The sequence below is a fragment of the Rattus rattus genome, chromosome 18 (assembly GCF_011064425.1).
Source record: "Rattus rattus isolate New Zealand chromosome 18, Rrattus_CSIRO_v1, whole genome shotgun sequence".
NCBI classification, from domain to species: domain Eukaryota; kingdom Metazoa; phylum Chordata; class Mammalia; order Rodentia; family Muridae; genus Rattus; species Rattus rattus.
The window spans coordinates 4,863,714-4,883,679 of NC_046171.1; the positions used below are offsets into that span (position 1 = coordinate 4,863,714).

General features: G+C 46.9%; 1 protein-coding gene across 1 annotated transcript in view; it reads left to right on the forward strand.

Annotated features, from left to right (window-relative positions):
- Stk38 (serine/threonine kinase 38) overlaps positions 1-19,966 on the forward strand; it is a 33,147-nt gene that overhangs the window by 4,041 nt on the left and 9,140 nt on the right. The window contains exons 2-7 of the mRNA XM_032888402.1: positions 2,925-3,060; positions 7,869-7,920; positions 9,045-9,167; positions 11,948-12,031; positions 16,485-16,608; positions 18,460-18,614. Coding sequence (XP_032744293.1) covers positions 2,930-3,060; positions 7,869-7,920; positions 9,045-9,167; positions 11,948-12,031; positions 16,485-16,608; positions 18,460-18,614 — 669 coding nt within the window. The 5' untranslated portion in view covers positions 2,925-2,929. The remainder of the gene's footprint in view (positions 1-2,924; positions 3,061-7,868; positions 7,921-9,044; positions 9,168-11,947; positions 12,032-16,484; positions 16,609-18,459; positions 18,615-19,966) is intronic.

Below are 19,966 nucleotides of genomic sequence, written 5' to 3' on the forward strand. Positions count from 1 at the left end.
TATGGGCGTTTAAGTCCCCCTTTCCTCTCTTAGTAACGAGTGTCTTTACCTTCTTTACAAAACCATTTAGAACGCTCGAGTGTCATGGATGACCTTTGTGTGTTTTTATAAAGTGAGCCTGCTTTGAAAATGGCTTTCTGCCCCTCCTGAATTTTGCTCTGCTTTCTGTGGCGTAAAGGACAGAAGCCTAAAGGCGTGCACAGCTGTCCTCTTGGCATTTGGATGGTGAAGGATGGTGAGTTGTAGGCCAGTGCAGGCTAAGTAGTCATAGCCTGTCAAAAAAATCCAGGGGAGGTTGGGGATTTAGCTCAGTGGTAGAGCACTTGCCTAGGAAGCGCAAGGCCCTGGGTTCGGTCCCCAGCCCGAAAAAAAAAAAAAAAAAAAAAAAAAATCCAGGGGAGAGAGGGAGGTGGAGGAAGGAAGTAAATTAATTATACACAAAAGAAGCAGGCTAAGATAAACCGTTGAATGTGGTTACCATGCTGGTGTAGTTTAGTTTGTATAACAGTAAGCCCAGTATAATAAATATAGGTTAATTTGGTAGAAAATGAGATTTTAAATTTAAGGGGGGAAACATTTTATAAACCTTTAGACCCGTGGAATTTTGTTTTGTTTTGTTTTTTAAAGATTTATTTATTTGTTATATATAAGTATCCTGTAGCTGTCTTAGACACCAGAAGAGGGTATGGGATCTCATTACAGATGGTTGTGAGCCACCATGTGGATGCTGGGGATTGAACTCAGGACCCCTGGAAGAGCAGTCAGTGCTCCTAACCACTGAGCCATCTCTTGTTTTGTTTTTTAAGTACAAAATGAGGAAGTTGGATATTTGAGCACTAGAATTGTGATTCAGTTTTCTTTTTTGTAATAATGTTTTTTTTTTTAATTAAAACTTATAAAATCAAGCAGTAAACATTTACCAAATACTTTAAGGTGGGTCAGCATGTTAGTCATAGAGAATCTTTTAATTGTAGAAATGGAAAATCTGTTATTGATATATCACAAAAAAATAAAATCTAGAATAAAAATGTATTCTCATCTCTTGAAGCTAACTACTGATAACACTCTTTCTGCCTTTTCAGTAGCCTAGGCCCACCTCTAAGTCTGTATGTAAGCCATGACGACTGAACTCCTGAGCTTCCAACACTCACCTTCAGGAAGGCAGGCCTGTGCATACCTGACTTATCTTGCTGTAAATAATGGGATATATTTTGCTGGGATTTTTCATATTTACAGTCAGTTCTATTATAGATTCATTCATATTTCTAGTTTTCCTTTTTCATTACAATGTTTCATTGAGCTGGCCGGTGGTAGCACACGCCTTTAATCCCAGCACTGGGAGGCAGAGGCAGGCAGATCTCATAGTTCAAGTCCAACCAAGTTGGTTTAGTGATTGAATTCCAGGTCAACCAGAGCTACACAGAGAAACCCTGTCTTAGGGGGAAAAAAGTTTGATTGAATCAAATTATGTAGGGATCTTTTCTTTTGTAAATGTATGAATGTTTATGAATTGTTATTTCACGGTAGTTTTCTAGTTGGCATAAAATGGAGTTGTGTATAATTGTGTGTGTGTATTTGTACATTTTTACTTGCTTTGGGATAGGGTGTGTTAGATTTGTTTGTGTGTCTTGTCATCTTGATACAAGCTAGACTTCTCAAAGAGCACCCTTGAGTTGAGAAAATACTCTCTTATGAGATTAGCCTGTGGGACATTGATATATATATACACACACACACACACACACACTCACTCTCTATCTGCATGACACCTGCAGGGAAGAAGAGGGCATCAGCTCATATTACAGATGGTTGTGAGCCACCATGTGGTTGCTGGGAATTGAACTCAGGACCTGTGGAAGAGCAGACCATGCTCTGAACCACTGAGCCGTCGCTCCGGCGGGACACTCTTGGATGATGATTGATGTGGAGAGGCCCTGTTCACTATGGCCAGTGCCTCCCCTGGACAGTGGCCCTTGGGTTAAGCAAGCCACAAGAGAGGGAGCCAGTAAGCAGCACTCCTCCATGCTTTTGTTTCAGTTCTGCTTCCAGGGCCCTGCCTGAGTTCCTATCTTGTCTTCACTCAGTGCGCGCCATGCCTGGGATATTTAAGCCAAATAAACCCTTTACTCCGCAAGTGGCTCCTGACCATGGTCTTTATCTCAGCTGTGGAAAGCTGACTAAGACAGGGTGTCACATGCCAGTGTCTCCCCAGCATTGGGATTACAGCTTATGACACACGTCTGGTGACAACATAGAGGTTTGTTTCCTGTTACTGTGATAAATGCCCTGACGAGAACAACTCGAGGGAGAAAGGGTTTGCTTGGCTCACAGTTGCAGGTGCCGTCCCTCATTGTGGAAGTTACAGAAGCTAGGACTTGAGGCAAGACCAGAGAGCAGTGAACTAATGCTGTCTGCTTGTGCTCGCCTTCCTTTTTCAACCTTTAAAAAGAGAAAAGAAGGTGTGTGTGGTGTGGACACGTGTATGTGCAGCAGGGCTGGTCCCGAGGAGGGTGTCATCCCCAGAGCTGGGCTCCCAGGAGGTTCTGAGTTGTCTGACATGAGTGCTAGGAGCTGAACTCTGGTCCTCTACGAGAACATGTTCTCTTCACGACCGAGCCATCTCTCCAGCTCTGTCAGGAATCACTCATAGTGGCACACTCAAGAAAATCCCCACAGACAGTTTCACAGGCCAACCCTGTCTAGACAGTCTCTCTTTGAGATTCCCATGCCAGGTGACTCCACATTGTGTCAGGTTGACAGTTAAAATTGGCCAGCACACCTGGCTTGCTTGCCTGATCCTTGTTTCGTGTTCTGTTTGTCCTCTAGGAAGACCGTAACAATTTGTATTAACCCAGGGGGCAGGGCAGTGATCAATTGTTGGATTCCAACTGGAAGATTCACACCAATGCTCTTTTGCCTTCTAGTTGCCATGGCAATGACAGGATCTACACCTTGCTCATCCATGAGTAATCATACGAAGGAGAGGGTGACAATGACCAAAGTGACACTGGAGAATTTTTATAGCAACCTTATCGCTCAACATGAAGAACGAGAAATGAGGTAAAGAATCCTGGTGAAAACATTGTATTTTGGGGCTGGGGATGTTGCTCAGTGGTAGAGTGTGGACCTACCGGTCATATAGAGGGCAAAAAGAAAACAAACAAATGAAAAACGTGCTGTGGTTATATGTAGCATCCTATCTGGTACAAGAACAGAGACCACGGCTGCAGCTGCCATGTCCTACGTAGCCTGTCAACTGCAGTGAGACGACAGATTTCTAAATTGTATTAAGACTACATCTGCTGGTCCTAACCCAAACCTCCATTGCACTAGAAGAGGAAATGGTTGGGCTATATTGCTGTGTTCATTACTAAAGCAGCGTGATGTCATGCCGCTGGTCCTGGGCCTGGGCCCTGCCTGTCTAGAGTAGCAGCTGTGTGAGGCGGGCTGGTCCCTCAAGGACTTTTCTGTGTCAGCTCCCTCACAGGGAAGTGGGCATGAAGGATTTCCAGAGTTAGCTATTGGAATGACTTACTTAGTGGTAACAGTGATAACTCTTCCCTTTTGTTTTATAAAACTAACCAAGCCTGCCAGATCTCACCCACTGTGTAGCTCTGGCTGTCCTGAAATGCACTCCGTAGACCAGGCTGTCCTTGAACTCACAGAGGCCTGCCTGTGCCTCCAGAGTGTTGGAATTAAAGGTGTGGTGTGTGTCTCCGCCCAGCAGTGACTTTTTGTTATTGCGTTTCGGGTTCTTTGTGAGCTCGGGACACCCGGTTTTTGTCCTATGTTCCATGAACTCTTTCCCACTATGTCTTTAGATGAACAGACTTTAAGTTTTTGATGAAGTCAATCTGGCTGTTTTTTATCAAGATTTTATCTTTCATGTTTTTGTTCCTGAGTGGATAGCATGTGTTTTCAGGAGCCCAAGGAAGACGGGAAGTACAGGTGGTTGTGAGCTTCCTGATACGGTGCTGGGAATTGAACTGGCCCTGTGCCGTGGCAAGGGTACTTTTAACTTTCAGGCCATCTCTCCAGCCCCATTGTTTTCTCAACGATTTTCATATTGCAGTTATTTTTGAGAGTGTGCACACATGCATGCGTATGTGCGTATGCATGTCACAGCATGTGTATGGAAGTCAGATGTCCTGGGTCAGTTCAAATCTTCTATGACGCATGAAGGTCCTGGGGATTGGACTCAGGCTTGGTGGCTGGTGCCTCTCCCCACTGAACCGTCCTGACGAGCCAGCATTGTTTCCTTATTTGGTCTTGGTCGTCTGTGTCATGGATACATTCTCTGTCCTGGGAGTTTTGTAGGCTTGGCCTTACAGATTTAGTTCTATGATCCAGAACAAATTAATGTGTGGGTAGGGATGTGCACATACTGTGGCACATGTGTGGCAGTCAAAGGACAGCTTTCAGGACTCTGTACATGGGCTCTGGGCTCAAACTGTTATCCACCCTGTACTTTATCCACTGAGCTATCTTGTCCCCTCTAACTGTGCATCTTATTAGGTAAGACTTGAAGTATAATTTTTTTGTGTGTGTGGGTATATAATAATTTCCCTGTAAGACTTTTTTTTAGACCTTGTAAGTTCTTCATTTTTTAAAAACAACTTTAGTCAGCCTATTAGCATATACAAAAAAACCAGAGATTGTGATTGGAATATATTGAATCTGTTGATCAGTTTGGGATGATTGAGGTAACAGTGCTGAAGTTTCTTCCTTACTGCCGCATTAATTTCCAGCATTAATTAACGTGAGAGGAGATAGCTGTGACCGTGGGCCTGGAAGATGTAGCAGGCACATGGCTGGATGGGGCTGGGTGGTCAGGGTAGCTCAGATGAACTGTTTGAGAGTTGGCCCAGCTAAGGCCTGAGCTCCGAAATACCGAAGGCCTCTGTGTTGTTATTTGGGGAAAGGCTGGTTAAGGAATAACTGCTGCTGAATTAATTTCCATCATTATTTAATATATCAAACAATCATTTAGTTTACACTCCCTAGGGGCCAGTGAGATGGCTAAGGGGTTGAAAGCACTTGTTGCTCTTACAGAGGGCTTGTGTGCAGTTCTCAGCACTTGCATGGTGGCTCTTCTGACTGTCATGAGCACTGCATGCACATGGTGACTGGCATTCATGCAGGCAAGACACCCATAACCATCGCATAAAAATAAACCTTTTTTTTTTTTTTAAAGATAATCTATCTCTCTCTCTCTCTCTCTCTCTCTCCTCTCTCCTCCTCCCTCTCTCCTTCTCCTCTTCCTCTTCTCCCTCTCCCCCTCCCTCTCCCCCTCCCCCTCCCTCTTCCTCTCTGTAGTCCTGGCTGTCTTGGAACTTGACAAATAAACCCTGACTGGCCTGGAACTCACAGAGATCCTCCTGTCTCTGCCTCAATCTCCCAAATGCTAGGACTAAAGGCATGTGCCACTACTCTCAGACTAAAAATGAATCTAAAAAGAGATCTTTAAAGTGTCCCCCACCCTTTTTGGCAGTGTCCAGTGTGTAGTTCCCACATACTGGTTGCGTTTCTACATCCAGTATTTTTTTTTTTTTTTTCCGGAGCTGAGGACCGAACCCAGGGTCTTGCATCCACTGAGCTAAATCCCCAACCCCTACATCTAGTATTTTATGCATTAATATTTAGAATGTTAGGCAGTGATGGTGCAGACTGTTAATCCCAGTACTTGGGAGCAGAGGCAGGAAGATCTCTGAGTTTGAGGCCAGCCTGATCTATAAAGTGAGTTCCAGGACAATCAGGGCTACACAGGGAAACCTGTCTCAAAACAACAAAGAACAAACCCAAAATAAAATAAATTACAATCATGTCCAGTCATTCGCTGCTGCTCTTAGTTTTATGTGCCAACAGCATGTCCTAAGTAAAGATTCATTCATGTGCTTGAACTTGCAGAGGCCTCAGCCCCTTTGGTCAGCTGTGGGGAGCAGCTCTCATGGAGATGGCTTAGGCAGGATCAGACCCAGAAGCATGTTCCCATAACCTACTGTCTCCCAAGAATTTATTCAGATTTTGACTCTTAATGGAGTAAACCATTCATTAGGTAGAACCTCATGATTTGTGGCAAAGTCTCTGGGAACAGCATATATGATGTGCCTTCCAAATGACTAAGATTTATTTATTATATATAAGTACACTGTAGCTGTCTTCAGGCACACCAGAAGAGGGCATCAGATCCCATTACAGATGGTTGTGAGTCACCATGTGGTTGCTGGGATTTGAACTCAGGACCTCTGGAAGAGCAGTCAGTTTTCTTAACTGGTGAGCCATCTCTCCAATCCCTAGAAATGAATTTTTAAGCTTTTAGACATTAGAGGAGCATAGCCTTGGTAATAGTTTTCCTGATAATAGTTGGTAATGGGCCATCTGTACTCTGAGGGTATATCTAATACATGATGCAGCCTGAAAGACTGAGTTTTGTAATACACCTTTACATTCATACTCTGTCCTAGTACAGACATTTAATTAAACATTCAAGTCCTACCAGCCAGATGCAGATTTTGTACTGCTGTACTTTAATAGAACACTAGGGGATGGAGAGAGAGCTCAGGGGTTAGAGAAGAGAAGAGAAGAAGAGGAGTAGAGTAGAGGCCATGAGCTCAGGGAGAAAAGGGGACAAAAGGGAAAGAGGGTAAGAGCGAGAGAGCACAAAGAGCAGGAGGGAGATGAACAGCTCTTGCCTCAGGTTTTCTCAATGATACTGTGGTGTTCTGTGTGATCTGAGGCTCAGCGAGCTGTCAGTGGTGACCTGTGGTCCAGGGTCAGTTTTATCTAAGCTAAGGTTCAGGGCTGAAGGTATTTCTTAGTGTTGGTCATGGAGATACAATTACAAGGTATTCTTCATACTCTTTTTCCTTGTTTTTATCTGTCTCATCAGCAAATATTAGAATTTTTGTATGCATGCTTCATATGCATGTATGTATGGGTGCCCGCAAAGGACATCACATTCCTTGGTACTGGAGTTGCAGACAGCTGGGAAGTGTCGCAGGTGCCGGGGACTGAGGCTGGTCTTCCACTCTGTTCCACACCAGTCTCCGACTTCGTTCTTTCCTCGATGTCTCTCACCTGCTTGTGTGGATCACTGATGGAGGTGACGAGACATTCCCGCCTGGGCGCTTCATACACGCTGCTGAATACACGGAGGTTCTGTACAGTTGGCTATAAGGAAGTTTACTTGGTCATTTCTGTTTTATTAAATCATCATGAGGCTGTAGTTAAAACAAAATCCTGGGCTGGAGAGATGGTTCAGTGGTTAGGAGCACTGACTGCTCCTCCAGAGGTCCTGAGTTCAATTCCCAGCAACCACATGGTGGCTCACAACCATCTGTAATGGGATCTGATGCCCTCTTCTGGTGTCTGAAGTGTGCTCACATAAGAAATAAATAGATCTTGAAAAAAAAAGTAGACCTAATAAAGAATGAAGGTTTTACTTGTTTTAGAAATAGGGTTTTTAAGCAGTTTAAAAATTATATATGGGGTTGGGGATTTAGCTCAGTGGTAGAGCGCTTGCCTAGCAAGCACAAGGCCCTGGGTTCGGTCCCCAGTTCCAAAAAAAACAAAAAAAAAACAAAAAAATTACATATGTTAGGATCATTGTTGTGGGGTGGGGGCCATGGCACAAGCGGAGGTCAGGACAGCTTTTGGGAACCAGTCCTCTCCCCCTCTTGCTGCTACTTGGGATCCAACTCAAGTCGTCAGGCTTGGTGGCAAGCGCCTGAACCAGTCGTCCTGCTAACCCTTACTTCATTTATACACAGTAAACGCTGTTGTTTGTCCTGTGCCTCCTGTTTGTGTCTTGGTCCTGCAGGCCTGTCAGAGTGCACGTGTTACCTCACCTGTCTGTTTGCTTACCGTAGGCAGAAGAAGTTAGAGAAGGTGATGGAAGAAGAAGGCCTGAAAGACGAGGAGGTGAATTGTGTGGGGCCCGGCCCGCCTGGCGGGAGGGAGGGGAGGTTATGTCGTCTTCATCATTAGCTTTGGTGCCAGGGAAGTGTTTGGCCCAGTGACAGGGATTGAGGGTTAGCCTGCTTGGGGATTCAGTTACCCATCCAGAGGAAGAAGTTAATTAAATACTCAGGACAGGGAGATCCCTCTCGTCTCAGCTGTGGTAATTAATTAGCTTTAGAATTCTAAGAAAGAAGAGATAGAATTAGCAAAACTAAATTAAAACTTAAAAGAATAAGGTAAGCGTTTTTACTAAGTTGTGGTGTGCCATCCTGTAGTCTCAGCACTTGGAAGCTGAGGCAGGAGGATTGCTGTAAGACTGAGGCCAACCTGTACCAGAGGGTGAGATCTCATCTGTAAAGAGGAATGAAGGGGGTTGGGGATTTAGCTCAGTGGTAGAGCGCTTGCCTAGGAAGCGCAGGCCCGGGTTCGGGTCCCCAGCTCCGAAAAAAAAAAAAAAAGAACCAAAAAAAAAAAAAAAAAAAAAAAAAAAAAAAAAAAAAAAAAAAAAAAGAGTGAATGAAGTAACTGGAAGGCTCCGCAGGAGTAAGGTACACATGTGAAGTGGGTACCAGAACAGGGACTGCCTTGTGCCAGCCTTTACGCACACCGCGTACAGATGTGAGGCAAAGACAACCAGTGAAGGAGGATGCAGGAACCAAACAGCACTGGCAATGCCTTCAGAAACGTGGGTGACACAGCCCAGGGCAGTGATAGCAAGTCCCCAGCATGTGCCGGGAAACGGCATCGAGGCTGGGTGATGAATGGATACTGGTATGCACCAGTCATGGAGGATTTAGGAAAACGCCCTTACCTAGGAACGAGCCCAAGGAAGGTGTTGATTTGTCTCTCACCGTTAGAGATGCTAGAACAGTGGATTGTTGAAGTAGTTTAGTCAGAGTTCTCAGGAGCCCCCACACTCCCCAGTGTGCTGCTGGTTACACTGATGGCCTGGGAGGGGAGAAGGAGCCGCTAAAGGATGCTTATGTGGCGCTGTCACATGAGAAGATGGTGCGTAGACCAGCGTGCAGACAGGGAGGACGGTTTGAGAATGTCAGCTCTCCTTCCTTTCTTTGTTTAAACGTTAGAAACGACTCAGAAGATCTGCACATGCTCGGAAGGAAACGGAGTTTCTTCGATTAAAGAGAACAAGGCTTGGACTGGAAGATTTTGAGTCTTTAAAAGTCATAGGCCGAGGAGCATTTGGTGAGGTAAAAAAATCCCAGAATATCAAAGCTTTTAACCTGTCATGGGTTCTCAATGGTGTGTAACACCAGGCTAGCTAGTGAGATCCTGTCTTGAAATGTATGGAGTTCACTAGACAGACACATTCATTTTTCTTTCTAGTTTTCTCCCCAGTTCTTTGTCCCAGATCACTTCTGTCTTGTCAGAGAGGATGTTAGCACTTTGTTCTTTTGGACAGAGTCACACTGTGCAGCCCAAGTTGGCATCATCTGTCTGATCCTGCTGCCTTAGCAGCCAGAGTGTTGGGGTTCCAGACATGTACCTCTGTGCTAGATCCTGACATTAGGATACCCAGTCTGTATACTACGTCCATAGATTCCGGAATCATGACAGTAACCCATTCTATAGATGGAGACATTGAGATGTACAGAGGCCAGAGGCTGGGCGGAGTCCTCTGCTTTGAAGCTGATGCTTTCCCCAGTACCACAGCACTCAAGGAGGAGACCAATCTTGTCTCCACTCTGTTCTTACCAGATGCTTACAGCTCCCAAGAGACTGGTTAGTCCTGTGCCTGTATGTAATGCTAGCACTCTAGAGGTTGAGGCAGGAGGACCAGAAGTAAAAAGTCAGCCTGGGTTACGTAGGGAGAGCCTGTCTTTAAAAAACAAACAAGTAGACAGACCTTGCGTTAGTGTAGAGCATTAAAGGCTTCTTGCTTGGCCCCGCTGCTGTCTGCCTGTGGCTGTGGGGATCAAATGTAGGCAGGTGCTCCACCTTCTGCTGCATCCTAGGCCTTAGCCCGGGTCTCCTTAGCCGTGAGTCCTGCTCTACTACAAGAGCAGTCTTGGAGAAGCTGGTGAGCTCAAGCAAGGTCGCTCTCATTGATGGAAAACATGGAGAGAGAGAGAGAGAGAGAGAGAGAGAGAGAGAGAGAGAGAGAGAGAGAGAGAGAGAGAGCGCGCGCGCGAGCGTGAGCTTTTTTTTTTTTTTTTTTTTTTTTTTTTTTTTTTTTTTGGAGCTGGGGACCGAACCCCGGGCCTTGCGCTTGCTAGGCAAGCGCTCTACCCCTGAGCCAAATCCCCAACCCCTAGCGTGAGCTTTTGATGCAGTAATTACGCTCTCCGTCTAGGAGAAGCACTTTATAAACCGCAGTACTCAGGGAGAATTGCCTGCTATCGCAGAGTCCCTCAAAAGTAAAGTGACCTTCCGTCGAGAACTCCAGGTAGCCCTTGAGAATAAGAAAATGCTCCCTGTTGTCCCGAGACACATAAATATGGCACTTGACTAGAAAACAAAGTGCAGAGATGTGGGGAACCCACTTCTCAGGCTTTTGACTGAGATCAAGTGCAGTATCTGCTCCTATCAGTTTAATCTATCCTCCATCGAAGGACAGTGAGTTAAGTGGAGTTTAGGACCTGGGAAAACCAAAACCACAAAACTTGTGGATCTTGGGGGAGGGGGGAATGTTCAGGGAGTGCCAGGAGGTTTTTCTTCTGTTAATAAACCATTAGTTTTCTTTTCACAGTCCACTTTTCTCTTTAAAGCACTGGGAAATGGGGCTAGAGAGATGGCTTACTGGTAAAAGCCTTGCTGCATTTTCAGAAGACAGTGCCCACTTACAGACACATGCATCTATCTACACATGATTAAAAACAGTTGACCTGTTTTAAAAAATTGGAAAACAAGCAGGGCTTAGTGGCCCAGCCCTTTAATTCCACCACTGAGGGGTCAGAGGCAGGGTGATCTCTGTGAGTCTGGGACATTGTCTACATAGTGAGTTTCAGGACTACATAGACCCATCTCAAAAAAAAGACATGGGGCTGGAGAGATGGCTCAGCGGTTAAGAGCACAACCACATGGAGGCTCACAACCATCTGTAATAAGATCTGATGCCCTCTACTGGTGTGTCTGAAGACAGCTACAGTGTACTCACATGCATAAAATAAATAAATAAATAAATCTTAAAAAAAAAAAAAAAAAAAGAAAAAAGGGGGAAATGGAAAAAAAAAAAAAAGAAAGAAAACTTTTTCCTAATAAAACATTTTAGAAAGAATTTAACAGCCAGAGGCTTGGCTTTTAAACTTGACTTTTAACTCCAGTCCCAGGGGAATCCATTCCCTTTTGGCTTTCTCAAGCACTGCTTACAGGCGGTGTGCTGACACACTTGTAGACTAAACACCCCTATACATAAAAGTTAATTAAGGGGTTGGGGATTTAGCTCAGTGGTAGAGCACTTGCCTAGCAAGCACAAGGCCCTGGGTTCGGTCCTCAGCTCTGAAAAAAAAAGTTAATTAAAATAAAAAATTAATTAAAAAAATGTAAAAGTGCTGGGGTTTTTTTTTTTTTTTCTATTTTACTATGTTTTTCTCCAAGAATAAGGTTTTATTTTGTTTTTTGTTTTGTTTTGTTTTGTTTGGTCTCACAACATAGCCAGACTAACTTCAAGACGGTGACAGTCCTGCCTCAGCCCCTTAAATGCTGGGATTACAAGAGAGTCTGGTACATTATTTTCATTTTAAATGTGTGATTATTACTAGGCTTTCTGAGTTGACTGTCCTGGGTTTAACTGGGCCTTCAGTGTGAAACTCAAGGTGCAGAGGTGGTCGGGGTCGGCTCCCGGCTGCACAGCACGTGTCTGCCACCGTGAAGTGTCTGTTGTTGCTGGTCACTGCTCGCATTCACATCCTAGTGCATCTCTAGCGCGAGCGAGCAGTGCTTGAGAAGCCTTGGGTATGACCCGTGCTGGAAAGACAGGCCCTCAGCTGGGCAGTGACCCTGACTTGTGATGTCCTCGCTCACCTTCCAGGTGCGGCTTGTCCAGAAGAAAGACACAGGGCACGTGTACGCCATGAAAATCCTACGCAAAGCAGACATGCTGGAGAAGGAGCAGGTAGCTGTGTGGGAGCTGCCATCAGTCAGCTTTGGGGGCTTGTCACCTGGTCACTCTGTTGGCCTGGCTGTGTTTATTTTACTGCAGTTTCTCTAGTTAGTTCCCTTGTGCATATTGTACATATGATGCTATGTCTTCTCCTCAAGAGACGCACTCCTATGCTTAACACGCAAGTGCTGCTCTACCGTTAGGGCTGTTGAGGGAAGCACTGGGTCTCCTTGACGACCACAGCTACACTTGCCAGAGGTCCTGCCTGGTATGGCAGTTCCTGTACTCTAGGATGGGGAGGTAGAACTGGATGTGTCTGAATACATGATACCTAACCATAGGTGGGGCCTGTGTGTAGCTCACTGGTATCCAAGGGAAGCGAAAACAGCAGAGCGATGGGAAGTCTCCCTGTCCCTAGGAACTTTCTTGGCCTGCAGTGGAGCCTCAGGAGAGTGCTCCTGTCTGTCGTGCCAGGCCCTGGGCCTCACTGGTTAACAGTGACACCAGATCTGACATGCATACTTAATGCAGATTCCAGGGAAGTAAGAGTGCAGACCTCCTGTGGGTCTGGTTTAGTTCGCCTGGTTGCCCAGAAGAGGTAGCGGGTGATGAGGCTGCAGTGTATTCCAGTGCAAGGCCAGAGACTGGGCCAGGCAGAGGTCCTCTTCAGAGACTGTCCCCACATTTAGTGCTCTCTGCCACCTCAGAGGACTTCTTCATGATGTCTTTCCTGTCTACAGTCAAGTGCTTCTTCAAAATTGTGTGGTTTGGGGGCTGGAGAGACAGCTGAATGGTTAATGAACTAACCAACCGACTGCTGTCCCATAGGACCTGGATGGAATCCCTAGCACCGTATGGTAGGGTAGCTAGCACCATGGTAGGGTAGCTAGCACCGTATGGTAGGGTAGCTCAGAATGGTCTAGGACTCCAGTTCAGGGAATGGGGCACCCTCTGCTGGCCTCCGTGGGCAGTGCGTGCACATGGTACCCAGACTATGCATGGACGCAAACCAACATGACAAGTATTAAGTCTTTTTTTCTTCTATTTTAATGGGACGCCTTGAATTCTTTTTTTCTTTTCTTCTTTTGTTTTTTTTGAGACGGTTTCTCAGTGTAACCAACCCTGGCTGTCTTGGACTTGCTTTGTAGACTAGGCTGGCCTCGAACTTAGATCTATCTGCCTCTGTTTCCCGAGTCTTGGGATTAAAGGCATGTACCACCATGCCCAGCTAAGCCTTGGACTATTATTTTTTTTTTAAAGATTTGTTTATTTATTATGTATACAAAGTTCTGTCTGCATGTATGCCTGCACTCCAGAAGTGGGCACCACATCTCATTACAGATGGTTGTAAGCCAGCCACATGGTTGCTGGGAATTGAACTCAGGGCCTCTGGAAGAGCAGCCAGTGCCCTTTAACTGCTGAGCCGTCTCTCCAGCCCAAGCCTTTGATTCTTAATTGCAGTTGAAAGCAGGTTTTAGCAAGTCCACAGCTGTCGTAGCTTATGCAAACACCAGCTGACGCAGAGTGCACTACAGCCCGTGTGCTGCCTAGAGGGCAGGGTATGGCGTGGGTAGATGCTCAGGCACTGATGGAGAGCAGTTACCTCATGGAGGAAGATAATGTCCGTGTTGTTAGTAGGGTATCCGCGGGTTACGAGTGAGTTTACTATATGTACTTTCTATAATTTTAGACAACACGTACAACTCCTGTAAATTCGTTATCTGTCACGAGAGTTAGGAAGTGGGGCTGCTGAGGGCTCAGACTATGAAGGTGCTTGACATGAGGTTTTCTCATGCAGAGTGGAAGGAAAGAATGACTTAGTCCTGGGAGCTGTCTTCTGACCTCCACTTACATGTACACGCATGTACATACATGTACACGCATGTATACAAAACAAAATAGTTAGAAAAAAGAGTGTGGGGGCTGGGGATTTAGCTCAGTGGTAGAGCGCTCACCTAGGGAAGCGCAAGGCCCTGGGTTCGGTCCCCAGCTCGAAAAAAAAAAAAAAAAAAAAAAAAAAAAAAAAAAAAGTGCAGGGCTAGAGATACGGCTCAGCAGTTAAGAGTTCGTACTGCTCTCCCAGAGAACCCGAATTTGGGTCTCAGCACCCACACAGAAAAAAGAGTGTGGTGGCACACCTTTTTTTTCTTCAAAGATTTATTTATTTATTTTATGTATGTGAGTACACCATTGCTGTCTTCACACACACCAGAAGAGGGCAGCAGTGAGCCACCATGTGGTTCCTGGGAATTGAACTCAGGACCTCTGGAAGAGGAGTTGGTGCTCTTAACCTCTGAGCCATCTCTCCAGCCCCCAGCACATCCTTTAGTTCCAGCACTGGTGAGGAGGACGGGAAGGGGAATAGGAGGACTGGGAGGGCGTCCCATTTAGGATGTAAAGAAATAAAGTAATTAATAAAAAATTTTAAAGAGAAGGAAAAGATAAGGCGTGAGCATGAGCTAGTGCCGGACATTCTCTGGTGAGGGCATTGACGCACCGCTGCAGAGCGACAGGACTGACTGTGGCAGCTTTCTCGGTGCCGTAGATGTTACCAACAGGGAAGATACCCTCTGCTGTGAGCCGCACCTCTGGCTCTGTATTTGGCTGACTCTGCTTCTGTACCTTAAGGCTTCGAGCTGCCATGTCGGCCTCAGGATCGAAGGAGAGGTAGAGACTCACAGTGGTTAGCTTTCCTCTTGATAAACAGGAAATGTATAGTCTCCATTCTGCCCTCCAAGTTTAGTGACAAGTGGTCACACTAGTGTCTCCTCTTCTCCTTGGATCCCTGTAGTCGGTAGGGCCCCAGGAGAGCAGAGGCCACAGTCCTCTGGCCTCAGTGACACGCTCGTGGACGCAGCTGCAGACGAGCAGGAGGAGGCAGTCAGTCCCACAGGCTTCTCTTCTGTGGAGCAGGTGGAGGCAGGCGTTTGACCTGCCCTGTGGTTTCACAGCACTGGTCTTCCCCCCGCTGGGCCATCACGAGTATCAGCCAACCCTTCCACACTGACGCCATCAGAGTTCCCTGTGAATGGAGACCAACTCAGATGTATAAGCGAATCATAGCTTCAAGCCCCACAGAGCTTGGGAGAAGAGGCAGGTTCGACATAGGTCAGGAGACAGTAGTTTGTGTCCCCAGAGGAGGAATGGCAGCGTCTGTGGCCCTGCTGAAGAAGTCCCAACAGAGCAGGCAGTGTAGGAGAACCAGACTGCCAGCTCATGGCCTCAGAGGTCTTTGACTTTGGAGCTTGCTACAGGCCTGGACTGGGGTCTTTCTTTTTTATTTAAAGTGTATTTAATATACATGAATGCTCTATTTTCATGTACACCTGCAGGCCAGAAGAGGGCATCAAATCACATTTACAGATGGTTGTGAGCCACCATGTGGTAGCTGGGAATTGAACTCAGGTTCCCTGGAAGAACAACTACTGCTCTTAACCTCTGAGCCATCTCTCCAGGACTGAGTTTTTTTGTTTTGTCTTTTTTAAGATTTATTCATTTATTTTATGCATGAGTACACTGTAGCTGTCTTCAGACACACCAGAAGAGGGTATCAGACCTCATTACAGATGGTTGTGAGCCACCATGTGGTTGCTGGGATTTGAACTCAGCACCTATGGAGGAGCAGTCAGTGCTCTTAACCGCTGAGCCATCTCTCCAGTTCGATTTTGAATCTTTAACCGAGTAAAACCTTTTGTTTTCATACTGCAGCGTAGTGCACAGCAGTGAGCTGCAGCTAGAGTGCTGTGGCAGTGTGGTGGCCTAGACGTGTCGTTCAGGGCTCTGTTGTTTTGATTCAGTTACGTAACATGAGCACTTGTGCAGACTCCTAACGTAGGGAACAAGGTCCTGGGTTCCACCTCAGACATTGCAGAATGAAACAACCAGCAAAACAGAAACTTCAGACAGAGACCAGTTCACCTAGATAGCGCTGCCTGCGGTGGGATTGCTAGGGTCTCACTTGGGGCCCACTGACCCACCTGATGACTGGACAGAGAGAGGGCTGGGGACACTGCTGGAGTGCCTGCCTAACTGCGGAGCAGTGCTCCACCGCATTAGCCTGGGTGGTCCGTCCTGCAGTCTCTCATCTGGAGATGGAAGCAGAGAGTCTGAAGGTAGAGTTCAGAGCCAGCGTGGAATACACGGGTCTCTGCCTTGAAAATGAGGAAACTTAAAAATAACAAATATGTTTACATAAAAAGATGGTAATTTTAACTAATCAGAGGTTAACTTCGTAGTACTGCCACAGTTGCGTTGGGTTGAAACCATTCGTTTCGGCAGCTTTAAAAGCCTTTGTTACCAGGTTTCTGTCACTGAATCCTTCAGGTCGAATGTCTGTCAGGCTGGTTAGTGTGTGCTAGCAGAACCTTTGCTTATCAAGTAATCCCTCGGAACAGTGTTTAAATGTGTAGATGTGCGGCTTACCGCAGAGCAAGGCTTGTCATTAATCGAATGCATGTACCTCCAGGTTGGCCACATCCGTGCGGAGCGTGACATTCTAGTGGAGGCAGACAGTTTGTGGGTTGTGAGAATGTTCTATAGTTTTCAGGATAAGCTAAACCTCTACCTAATCATGGAGTTCCTGCCTGGAGGTAATTACTTCACACCAAAGGTCCATTTCCCTTTGTTCTGTGGTCTCTCTCTCACATCAACAACGAACCCTCCTTTCTACTGTAACTGTGCTCCCAGAATCGCTTTCCGTGTCTGTTCTAGGCCCATGAAGGAGGGCAGTGGCCAGCCTTGTGCTGCCTGCCCGCCTCTCTGCTGAAGCCGTAGCATTTTTGCTTCAGCGTTTTTAGTTTCTTTCTCTGTGGGTTGTCAGAGTGACTCCCTCTTCACCACGTTAATATCTAGAGTCCACCTCTCCTCTGGGAGGTGTCCAGCCTAGACAGGTGAGCCCGAGCAGGGCTCCCGTCAGTTTTGGGGACAGTGTCTTTCCTGAGGAACCACTGAGCTCCGAGCAGACAGAAGGTAGCTCCTGTCTTGGTTTTTAACAAAGCAAATGTAATTAATCAGAGCATACTATATTGTCTTGTGACGCCCCTTAAGTTAGACCCAGGGTCACCCATGAAGACTGCAGCGTGGAGTCGGCTGGTTTCTCTCAAGCGCTTAGGTAGAGAGTAGGGAGCAGCTTGGCTCCAGCTCCTTCCATGTGTCTCGCCAGCCATTACTGCAGCTCTTCCTGAGCTCCTCATGTCCCTGGGACCCTGCCCTTTGTGTTTGCCGATGCTGGCCTGCAGAGCCCTAAGACCAAGGGCCCTGAGCTGTCCCATCCCCTGGGCAGACACACAAGGGAGGCTGATGGCTGCTCTCCTTGGCCGGGAAGGCTGCAGTGACCTTAGGGTTGGCCTCCCCGCTGCCCCCGGCCTCAGGGTCTCCCAGGAGTGCTGAGCACCCGCAGCCTTCAAGTCTTAGGCTTTTCTTTAGTTAATACTTTTAACTTTTGTCCAAGGGAAACATTTTTGCCAAGAACCCCCCCCCCCAAATGAGTGAGCGGCTGTCAGAGGGCAGCAGGGGGCGCTAGCGGCCTCTCTTCCTTGCTTTCTGCTCTAAGTAGCTTCCTTCACATGAGGTGGAAACTGAACCATCTGTTTGTCTTAGCTTTTTAATTACTTTACATATTTTCTTTGCTTTTGTTTGACTGCTGAATTTTAGAATATGAATCTTCCTCTCTTGCTTTATGACCCTGGTATTGAGCTTTAAATGTTCACCTTGCAGGAAACCAAGGAGTTTGTCAGTAGATGAAAAGTTCTCTGAGGACAGTGGTGTCCCCTTAAACTTCGGGAAGAAGGTGTCAGGAGAAGGCCCTGGAGGTCTTGGGAGCTGGCAGGGTCCTCACCTGTCAGGCAGCTAAATTCCAGTGGAGGAGCGGGCTGAGCACTTGTGACCTCCTCATGTTAGTGGGGAGCCTTGTTTAAATCTCCCTAAATAATTACATTTTATTCGGCATTTCATTCTAAGACAGCAGTTCAGCCTGCGTGGAATTGCCGTTTGCCTCTAGACACAGGCAACTTCACAGAGACTTGAGCAAACGTAAAAGTCACGCAGATTTCCCCCGATCCCCAATACTGTCCTAAGCAAATATGCTTTATAACTGTGGAGAAGTCCTCACTTCTCTAAAGAGGAAGAGCAAAATGAAAGCCTGGTGTCATCACCTAGCTCAGGTGCGAGAGTGTGCGCTTTTTACCCTTCCCACGTTAGAGACTTGTTGCTATTTCCTCCCATGGTAACGCTGTAGATCACTCTGGGGGACAGCACAGCTGGGCATAGTGGGCTTAAATTGCAGATAATGAAGATGTATCTGACAACTGGTTCTTAATCATATTCTGTGTGTGTGTGTGTGTGTGTGTGTGCGCGTGTGTGTGTGTGCATGCGTGTGTGCATGCATGTGTGTGGGCGTGTATTGTGTGTGTGGTGGTGGCTCTGTATCTTTCTGCTTCCAGGGGACATGATGACTTTATTGATGAAGAAAGATACTCTGACAGAAGAGGAGACTCAGTTCTACATAGCAGAGACAGTGTTAGCCATAGACTCCATTCACCAGCTGGGGTTCATCCACAGAGATATCAAGCCAGACAACCTTCTCTTGGACAGCAAGGTACGTGGGCACGCATCGTGGGAACCCCTGGCTGTAACGCCTGCTCTGACTCCCCCCGACTCTGAACTGTGATTCTGTAACTTAATCAAATGCTCTTTAAAGAACAGGCACGATTTGAGTTTCAGCATTGAGGAGGCAGAGTCAGGCATCTACACAGGGAGATCTATGGCAGACAAGGTTACACAGTGAGACTCTGTCTGGAGAAAGTTAAGCCAGGCATAGTATGGCGACAGGTGCCCGTGCTCCCACCACTTGGGAGGCAGAGGTAGAGGGCTAGGAATTCCAAATCCAACATGAGTTACAGGAGACTTGTGTGCACACAACACAAATACAACCAGGTCAGTCCGGTAATACTGCAGGGGTAGCCATCTTCCCTGTGCATCTGAAGCTGCATGGCTGGGGCAGCAGCCAGCGGCCTTCCTCTACCGAAGCACCCGGGAGAAGGCGGCAGCAAAGTCCACCACAAGGCCCCAGCCTCTCTGCAGCCTTCATTGCCTCCCCTCAGTGATACAAGCAGTGCCGTTCCTGAGCCCAGGGAAGAGGCCGTGCTGCTGGCCACACTGTGTTAACTGGGCATGTGCGTTCACTGTTCGCTAGTGAAAGGATGGGTGTAGTAGTGATATCGTAAATAATTCCCACTGTGGGATCCCTACCCACCTCTGGTTACGTCACCGAGTGAAAGCCGTACCCACAGCCTTTATTTTTTTTTTTTTTTTTTTTTTGTTCTATTTTTCGGGGCTGGGGACCGAACCCAGGGCCTTGCACTTCCTAGGCAAGTGCTCTACCACTGAGCTAAATCCCCAACCCCCAGCCTTTATATTTTAATTTGCCTTCTGCGCACAGTGACTGTGCCCTCCATGCTGTTAGACTCTACCTCCCTCCGATGACTCCGAGTTACTGCTTCCCAGTTCCAGCTGGGCTGCTCTCGACCCATTGGGCAGCCCTGAGCCTCACTCTCCTGGTCCCCTTACTTAATGACGGCCCTGCTTCTCTCCCTGCACAGCTCCTTTCCTCCTCCCCTGCCCCCCCCACACACACACACCTTTTGGCTTTTTGACTTCTTTATTTACCAGTCAGGTTCCCAGAAGCTTCGTGCAGAGCCCCTCTTGCAGCCTGCTGTGGGGATCCATCAGCATCCGATCACAAGCAGCTGCATGGGTGCGGTTGCTTCATGTCCTTCAGCTCCACAGTTCTAAAGTGTTTCACTTGTAACCACAAGTTCTTGTTTGTAATGAAAGTGTCCTGTTGCAGTGCCATAGTGCTGCCCGCCTGCCTGTCTTCCTCCTTCCCTTCCCTCCCTCCCTCCCCTCCCTCCCTCCCTCCCTCCCCTCCCGAGACAGGGTTTCTCTGTG